The sequence below is a fragment of the Notolepis coatsorum genome, assembly GCF_963971535.1.
Source record: "Notolepis coatsorum genome assembly, chromosome: 18".
NCBI classification, from domain to species: domain Eukaryota; kingdom Metazoa; phylum Chordata; class Actinopteri; order Aulopiformes; family Paralepididae; genus Notolepis; species Notolepis coatsorum.
In genome coordinates this window covers 2,091,493-2,101,492 of record NC_140182.1, presented here as the reverse complement: position 1 = coordinate 2,101,492, position 10,000 = coordinate 2,091,493, and the positions used below count along the sequence as shown (strand labels likewise).

General features: G+C 46.8%; 1 protein-coding gene across 1 annotated transcript in view; it reads right to left on the bottom strand.

Moving 5' to 3' along the window:
- Positions 1 to 10,000, bottom strand: part of cadps2 (Ca++-dependent secretion activator 2) — a gene marked incomplete at its 3' end in the record, with an annotated part of 521,480 nt that overhangs the window by 39,253 nt on the left and 472,227 nt on the right. The window contains 1 exon segment of the mRNA XM_084334474.1: positions 6,740 to 6,895. Coding sequence (XP_084190600.1) covers positions 6,740 to 6,895 — 156 coding nt within the window.

Below are 10,000 nucleotides of genomic sequence, written 5' to 3'. Positions count from 1 at the left end.
ATACATTTGAATTGAATCAGATTGAGGGTAATTTAGGTGCAGAAAACCTAAAAGCTTTCTTTCCCATGTCCTTTTCACGTCAATTTCATGTCAAGTGTAAAGCTAATAACATTAGATTAGATTAGATTAAAATGTATCGCCATTATATACAGCACAAGGAAGAACAACGAAAAGAAGTTTGGCATCCAACCATAAGCGGAGAAGACTGTGAGGTAATTTCCAAAAATGTTGCCGTGTTCCTTTAATATTAGCAATAGTTATCTGATTATAATATGTATTGTTATTTCTTATTGTTTGTAGTGATTATCATTATAAAAGTCACGTGTTCTCACATGGCACATCGCTGCAGCTGCCTCGCCACAAGCAGCCACCTGCTGTCTGAATACGATCACCTGCGACCAAGATCGGTCTGCGATCGAATAATTGTCGTTGTTTCTTATTGTTAGTATTAGTATCACCTCATATCTTGCTTGTGTTTTGTTGCTGCGGACAACTTTTCCCTCGAGACAACAGCGTAAATATGTATTTGTCCGTCTTTATCTAAATATCCAAGGACAGGTTTGAGAACCTATTGAAGGACGGGGCCGAGGATGGTTGCTACTACTGCTCAGTTCCTCAGACTCCCGCACACTGAATACTTTAGTGTTTTTCAATCTTCAGAACATTGAATAATGAAGATATGATGAGTAAATAGCCAAGCAGCGGGCAGAGTGTCTCCAGTATGCAGTGGCAAGAGAGACAAACAGGATCCAGGTGGCCAACAAAGAACTCACATCCTGTCCACAAAGAACTCACATCCTGTCCACAAAGAACTCACATCCTGTCCACAAAGAACTCACATCCTGTCCACAAAGAACTCACATCCTGTCCACAAAGAACTCACATCTTGTCCACAAAGAACTCACATCCTGTCCACAAAGAACTCACATCCTGTCCACAAAGAACTCACATCTTGTCCACAAAGAACTCACATCTTGTCCACAAAGAACTCACATCTTGTCCACAAAGAACTCACATCTTGTCCACAAATAACTCACATCCTGTCCACAAAGAACTCACATCCTGTCCACAAAGAACTCACATCCTGTCCACAAAGAACTCACATCCTGTCCACAAAGAACTCACATCCTGTCCACAAAGAACTCACATCCTGTCCACAAAGAACTCACATCCTGTCCACAAAGAACTCACATCCTGTCCACAAATAACTCACATCCTGTCCACAAATAACTCACATCCTGTCCACAAAGAACTCACATCCTGTCCACAAAGAACTCACATCCTGTCCACAAAGAACTCACATCTTGTCCACAAAGAACTCACATCTTGTCCACAAAGAACTCACATCCTGTCCACAAAGAACTCACATCCTGTCCACAAAGAACTCACATCATGTCCACAAAGAACTCACATCCTGTCCACAAAGAACTCACATCCTGTCCACAAATAACTCACATCCTGTCCACAAAGAACTCACATCCTGTCCACAAAGAACTCACATCCTGTCCACAAAGAACTCACATCCTGTCCACAAAGAACTCACATCCTGTCCACAAAGAACTCACATCCTGTCCACAAAGAACTCACATCCTGTCCACAAAGAACTCACATCCTGTCCACAAAGCACTCACATCCTGTCCACAGAGAACTCACATCCTGTCCACAGAGAACTCACATCCTGTCCACAAAGAACTCACATCCTGTCCACAAAGAACTCACATCCTGTCCACAGAGAACTCACATCCTGTCCACAAAGAACTCACATCCTGTCCACAAAGAACTCACATCCTGTCCACAAAGAACTCACATCCTGTCCACAAAGAACTCACATCCTGTCCACAAAGAACTCACATCCTGTCCACAAAGAACTCACATCCTGTCCACAAAGAACTCACATCCTGTCCACAAAGAACTCACATCCTGTCCACAAAGAACTCACATCCTGTCCACAAAGAACTCACATCCTGTCCACAAAGAACTCACATCCTGTCCACAAAGAACTCACATCCTGTCCACAAAGAACTCACATCCTGTCCACAAAGCACTCACATCCTGTCCACAGAGAACTCACATCCTGTCCACAAAGAACTCACATCCTGTCCACAAAGAACTCACATCCTGTCCACAAAGCACTCACATCCTGTCCACAGAGAACTCACATCCTGTCCACAAAGAACTCACATCCTGTCCACAAAGAACTCACATCCTGTCCACAAAGAACTCACATCCTGTCCACAGAGAACTCACATCCTGTCCACAGAGAACTCACATCCTGTCCACAGAGAACTCACATCCTGAACTCACATCTTGTCCACAAAGAACTCACATCATGTCCACAAAGAACTCACATCCTGTCCACAGAGAACTCACATCCTGAACTCACATCTTGTCCACAAAGAACTCACATCCTGTCCACAGAGAACTCACATCCTGTCCACAAAGAACTCACATCCTGAACTCACATCCTGTCCACAAAGAACTCACATCCTGTCCACAAAGAACTCACATCCTGTCCACAAAGAACTCACATCCTGTCCACAAAGAACTCACATCCTGTCCACAAAGAACTCACATCCTGTCCACAGAGAACTCACATCCTGTCCACAAAGAACTCACATCCTGTCCACAAAGAACTCACATCCTGTCCACAAAGAACTCACATCCTGTCCACAAAGAGACACTACATCAGCAAGGGACACTACATCCTACGGTGGCTCATAGAGGACAACTCCGGGTCATAAACTTGGTTAAACACGATATATAAAGCTGACATTTCTATTTCAAAACAGTAACATCAATCGTCGTCTTATGTACGGTTTCCACTGTATATCCAGGACCACAAATGGACTGCCTTGATATAGAGACGCTAACGTTAGCTAGCTAACTGTTAAGATTGAATGAACGTCAGACATTTCGGTTAGCTAGCCATGTACAGAGTAGCTAAGCTAACGTTATATATCAAGCTGACAAACATGCGTGGTGAACATTATGTTATGAACTGATTGTAGGCACCGTACAACACAACGCAACAGATTGACGTTACTCTGAAGAAGAAGGCCGACACCTAGGCCGAAACATGTTGGCAGTTTTTTTTTTATCGTTCAAACACTAAGCAATATATTAAAGCGTTTTTATTAGAGGTGGGCATAGATACATTTTTTTAATCTAGATTAATCTATCTGCAATCCTGGATTTAATCTAGATTAATCTAGATTAAAATGGCTAAAAAAAAAAAAAAAACCTGCCGAAGGCATTCAAAATATGTGTGTTCTACCCAAATAATGACCAGAAGTAAGTCCTTACTTTTTCTTTCCTCCTTATGTTTCTCAGGCCAGGTGGCCCATTACACCATGAGCCCATCTCCCGTTTCCAAAATGCATTACAGACTGTTTGAAAAAGCTGTTTTGCTATGATAATTGGTAATGAAATATCAAAATAATGTTCAATAAGATGTACTTGTGTTTAATAAGTTGTTTTATTCAGAAGTTAACACAAATAAATAATATTACCAGTACAGTATCTAGCACACTCTCAGGAGCAAAACAGAAAGAATCATTTCAAACTTGAACTATGTGACATGGCTTGAATCAACTGCTCCAGTGGAGTTGCTCAGTGGCCAATGGTGTCAACTGTGGTTGTACTGGGCAGCTCCCAGGTGTGAATGGAACTGTGTGAATGTGAAGCAGGGCGTTCCTGAAAAAGAGCATCTGTGCTCAGCGAACCTACCCTGGGTAAATAAAGGTAAAAAAAAAAAAATGTAAAAAAAAAAAAAAAAAAAAATATTTTTTTTAGATTAATGCGTTAATTATATTATCGCGCGATACTAGTATAGCGTTAACGCAGCACGTTAACGCCGTTAACGGCCCAGCTCTAGTTTTTATATATGAAGAGTGCCTTGAACTTTGTTGTTTTCCTACTGGCTCCCCGATACCCAAAGAGCACCTTCTAAACACTAGGTTCCCACCACGAGAACGCTGCAGCCCTCCTCCTTGTTCAAGATTGACGTTACTGTTTTGAAATGCAAATATTAACTTTATATAGTGTTAGTTTACGACGCCAGATGTAGATCATAAAGGTTGCAAGCGGAAGGGATTTGGCACTACACCGGAAGCAATCTCATCATACAACAAGACACTGTTGAGTTTGCGACTCTCTCTCTCTTAGAGCCATATGGAATCCGCGATCACGGAATCGTGGACGGAATCTCAGAATTGAGCAATACAAATTGAATCAACTATATATAAAAAAAAAAAAAATTATGTTGTGGGACTTGTACAGCACTTTGTTCAACTTTGTCAGTGCTGTAAAGTTTAAACCTTTTTAAATCTTAGACAAACTAAACACTTTGCTTTCATGAAATATTGTAAGCCGTCATTTGAGGCTTTATAAAAGCAGCACAATGAACACAGATCTGTCAGTGCCGAGTCCGACCTCGTCTTAAATAACAAACAGCAGTGCTTGTTGTAGTTAACAAAGAGAGGCAGAGTTGATTTTGCAAAAAAATGCAAAAAATGCGGCTGCACGGATACTAACTAGAACTAGAAAATTTGATCACATCACACCAGTTTTGTCCGCCCTACATTGGCTTCCTATCCAAGCCCGCTCTGACTTTAAAGTGCTACTCCTCACCTACAAAATTTTAAATGGGCTTGCACCGCTCTATCTATCCGATCTCATCTCCCGATACTCGCCCACTCGTGCTCTGCGCTCACAAAATGCGGGGCTTCTATCGACCCCTAGGGTTAAAAAGAAATCCGCCGGCCACAGAGCCTTTGTCTACCGCGCTCCCTACCTGTGGAACAAATTACCTGCCGTCATCAGGGGCGCCTGCTCTGTCGAAGCTTTTAAATCCCTGCTTAAGACTCATCTTTTCTCTCTCTCCTTCAACCTACCTTGATCTCACCTGGTCGGGGACTGACCTTTAGATTAATCTGTGTAGTTTAGTTATGGTACAGGGTACTACATGGTACCACTGGGTAGTTTACTATAGGGTAGTTTAGTTAGGGTACAGGGTACTACATGGTACCACAGAGTACTACATGGTACTGCATGGCATTACAGGGTACTACATGGCTTACATAGCTCTACATGGCACTACATGGAACTACATGGCACTACGGGGTACTACATGGTACCACAAGGCACCACAGGGTACTACATGGCACTACAGGGTACTACAGGATACTACGGGGTACTACATGGCACTATGGGGTACTATAGGGTACTACATGGCACTACGGGGTACTACATGGCACTACAGGGTACTACATGTCTGCTCCTTTGCAGCACCACAAACATGGGAACTCTCTAACTCTTCCCCCCCCCCTCCCTCCCCCTTCTCTCTGAGTACCCGTCTCCTGGCGCTGACCAAGGTGATGGATGCCTCGGGGTCTTGGCCAAGCTTGTAGTGACTGCTCTACATGCACCTCCGAGGCCTTGGATCAGTTATTCTCCGCCGTCTGTCCGTGGTCCTGTCAACTGATTAACAGACTGTTAACAGATTAACAGTCAACGCGGTTTCATTGCTGGGTTAAGTACTTCTATTCTATTCACATAATACGCTTACTTCATATATCTACTCCATTCACATATATGCCTACCACTTGTATCTATTGCTATGTCCGCCTACTACAATCTCATGAGCTGTCTAACGCCTGCCCCGTCTCCCTGTCTTCCTATGACTTGCTGTCCTGGAGTGTTGTCCGGAGTGTTGGACGTCCCGTGACGAAGGCCGGGAGATTGCGACCCCCTCTGCGTGCCCCCCTGTCTCCGGAGGTCTCGTAGTGGTGACCGGAGTGCCGGATGTCCCGCGATGATGTCGGGGAGTTCGCGACCCTCTCTGCGCCACCCCCTATCTCCCTGTCTCCGGCTGTCCCTGAGCAACGACCGGAGTGTTGAATGTCCCGTGACTAAGACGGGGAGGACGTGACCCTCTCTGCGCCGCCCCTGTGCCTCAAATAGATCCGCTATCAACTCTATCTTTAATCTTTCAAAATGTTCAGTTGCTATCGCTATTAGCTCTATCTTTAATTTTTCAAAATGTTCAGTTGCTATTGCATGCACTCATCTGTGTTTCACCACACACATGAGTGCATGCTTACCAACTGTCAGTCTGCAACACTACTATCACCGACATCTAAGAAGGGAGATCCCCCCTTGAACGGCCCTTCTAAGGTTTCTCTCCTCCACACTGCCTGTGGAGCTTTTTTCCCTATTGTTAGGTTTTAGTGAGTTTTTCCTTACCTTCGCATGGGGTATGTCTGGGAGTGCTTGCATTCTTTCATTTATTTGCATTCATCTAAAAAATGTTTGGACCCTATGGTGTTCTTGTTCTCTTCTTGACTTATTGTTATGTTGTCTTCTTGACCTGTTTAAAGAAGACCTGTACGGCCCATGGGGACATTAACGTGTGTTGTCGGGCCCTATAAATAAATTTGATTTGATTTGATTTGATTTTATTTATTTTTTTAATAATCGAATTTTATTTTCATATTCGAATCCCATGCCCATCGATTTAAGACAGCCCTATTAAATGGACTGTTATATCTTATTAAATTGTGGACATTTATTCATTCCCACTTATTAGACACTATTTCTGATGGTAAAATTAGCGTACAAAGCAAAATACAGAATTCTGAAATATTAAAAACGAAAAACAAAAACGGAATTTGGAAAAAAATTTAATGGAAAAATTTAACGGATTTCATATGGCTCTACTCTCTCTCTCTCGACCTCTGACCTCTTCACGCAGGCCTCCATCATGTCGCTGGCCATGAGCTTCAGCCTCTGCTCCAGGTGTTGGGCGAACTCCGGCTCCGGCCAGTGGAGGTCCGACACGAACATCTGCAGCGCGTCCAGCTTCCAGAACAGGTCCTCCGACGTGGCCGAGCCGTTGCTGCGGAGAAAACACATCATTATTATTATATTATATTTTTTTTCTTTTTCTCCTCTTTCTATTTTTCTCCCATCCCAATTCCACTGTGCCAATTCTCCCCTCCCCGTCTTGAACGTTACTCGCATGTGCTGGTCGGTTGTAGTGAGGATAGAAGCCTTGCATCACGTGTCCCCCTCCGGTACACGAGGAGGCAGCCTGTCACATCTTTTCACCTGCCAGCGCGGACTCTCAGTGGTGAGGAGTAACGTGTGGGAGGCTCACACTACCCCCGCCATTTTCCTGTCTCTGCTGTGCAGGCGCCCTGACCGACCTGTAGGAGTCGCTGTTTACAACGTCCAGATTACCACCATCGACTTCCCTCCCGCTGACTTTGCCAATTGAGTCAGTATGACGGCCGGCAGCCGCAGTCGAACCCGGTGTCTCTTGCGTTGGTGACGAGCGCAATGTCCACCCATGAGAAAACACATTATTACATTACAATCACACTTGTACACAATAACACAAGGCTGTACTCGTGTACCAGCAACATCTCCCCTGTGCGTTTCTTTTGTTTCTCACTCATTGTCGTATACAAAGCGTAGACAATACAACTTTTTTCTGCGCGACTTTCTTTCTCTGGACGAGACGGAATGCTTTCTCCGCGAGGTCACAGCGGCTGGCCTTGAAGCGGTCGCTCCTCATGTGGAACGCCACGGCAGCGACAGTGGCTCGGGAGGTAGAGCGGTCGTCTGGCAATCCGTAGGTTCCCGGTTCGATTCCCGCTCCTCGCGGGCAGCGTGTCGATGTGTCCTTGAGCAAGACGCTTAACCCCTAATTGCTCCCGATGAGCAGGTTGGCACCTTGCATGGTCGCCTCCGCCGTCGGTGTGTGAATGTGTGAGTGAACGGGTAAAGTGTGAGGAACAAATTGTAAAGTGATTTGGATAAAAGCTGCTATATAAATGCAGCCATTTACCGTTTATTTATCTCAGTCATGTGAACGCCATAGGAGCGTGTGATTTATCCTGCGGCCGTTACTCAACACACACACCGATACACACACACGCACACAGACACGCACACAGACACACGCAAACACAGACACACACAGACACACACACACACACACGCAGACAGAGACACACACAGACACACGCATACACAGACACGCACACAAGAGACAGACACACACAGACACACACAGACAAGCAGACACACACGCAGACACACGCAAACACACAGACACACACAGACACACACACACACACGCAGACAGAGACACACACAGACACACACAGACAAGCAGACAAGCAGACACACGCGCAGACACACACACACACAGACAAGCAGACACACGCGCAGACACAGACACACACACAGACAAGCAGACACACACGCAGACACACGCAAACACACAGACACACACACAGACACACACACGCAGACACACAGACACACAGACATGCACAAGTGACAGATGGGCCTCCCCCCCCCCCCCCCCCCATCCCCCTCCCCCCACACAGGTTACACGGCAACACATGGCAACGCCCGCCACCGACATCCAAGTGTACAGCGCCCGGCTGGAGCGGCAGCCAGGGGAGGGGGGGGGGTGGGGGGGGGATGGAAAAGCGCACTCACTCACTCCCTCACTTTTCTCACTTCGCCTTAAAAAGACTGTTACCTTCACAAGTGGCGGCAGCGCGGAAAATAAACGGTTTGGGCTCGACGTCGAGTCGCCACGCAATTAAACGCTGGGCGGCCGCCAGCCCCCTCTTGTCTAATTAGCGGCGCTCTCCTCCTCTCTCGTCTCCCCCCCCCCCCTCTCCTCTCTCGTCTCCCCCCCCCCCCTCCTCCTCTCTCGTCTCCCCCCCCCCTCCTCCTCTCTCGTCTCCCCCCTCCTCCTCTCTCGTCTCCCTCCCCCCCCCCCCCCCCTCCTCCCCCCCCCCCCCCCCCCCTCCCCGGGGAACAGGACGATCCTACAGGCCGTCTGTGCTTCTCTTTCTTTCCTTCTCTTTTTTTTATGAAGAGCAAGCGAGGAGTCTGTCTGTGCAGTGTGTGTGTGTGTATATGTGTGTATATAATGTGTGTGTATGTATGTGTGTGTATATGTGTATGTATGTGTGTGTATGTTTATATGCGTGTATAATGTGTGTGTATGTGTGTGTGTATGTGTGTGTATGTTTATATGCGTGTATAATGTGTGTGTATGTGTGTGTGTATGTGTGTGTATGTGTATGTGTATATATGTGTATGTGTGTGGGGGGGGGGGGGGGGGACGTTTCTGCTCGAGACACAAACCCAGAGCGAGTCGTGCCGACATGTTCGTGTGTTTCCTTCATTAGCTCTCAGGACTCCTGGAGGAGAGGGGGGCCGGGAGACTCTCTCACTTCACTTCCGTGCCAAACACAAAACGGCACGGAGCATTTAAGAGTCGGTTCCGTGGGCGGCTGGGTAGCGCAGTGGAGAATGCACTCGCCTACCACCGCAGAGACTCTGGGATCGAATCCAGCTGTCAGCGGTACCTCCGGCTTGGTCAGTCGTCCCTACTAACACAATAAGGCAGTGTTAGCGGGTGGGAAGCCGGTGGGGTGTGTGTCCTGGTCGTTATAAACAGCGACTCCTAGGGCGGCTAGGTGGTGTAGTGGGCAAGGCACTCGCCACCAATGGGTTCGCGTGTTCGAATCCAGCGCTCCACATTGTTTTCAGTTTAGCTGGTCGTCCGTACTAATACACATTGGCCGTATTAGCGGGTGGGAAACTGATGGGTGGGGATCGGGCGTTGTGGACAGCGACTCCTACAGGTCGGTTGGTGCGCCTGCGCAGTAGAATCAGGAAGTGTCGGGGGCAGCGTGAGCCTCCCACGCGTTACTCCTCGCCACTGAGAGATCGAGCTGCGCAGGTGAAAAGATGTGACTGCTGTTACCTCAAGTACCGGAGGGGACTTGTGCTATGTATGACTTAGTCCACATTGCAGCCGGCTTGTGGGAGGCAAGAAACAGCGTCCGTGACAGGGGAGGGTTGAATTGGATGATACGAAAATAGAAAATATAGAAAATGGGAGAAAAAGTTGATCAAAAAAGAAATAAACAGCGACTCCTACTGGTCGGTCGGGGCGCCTGTTCAGCAG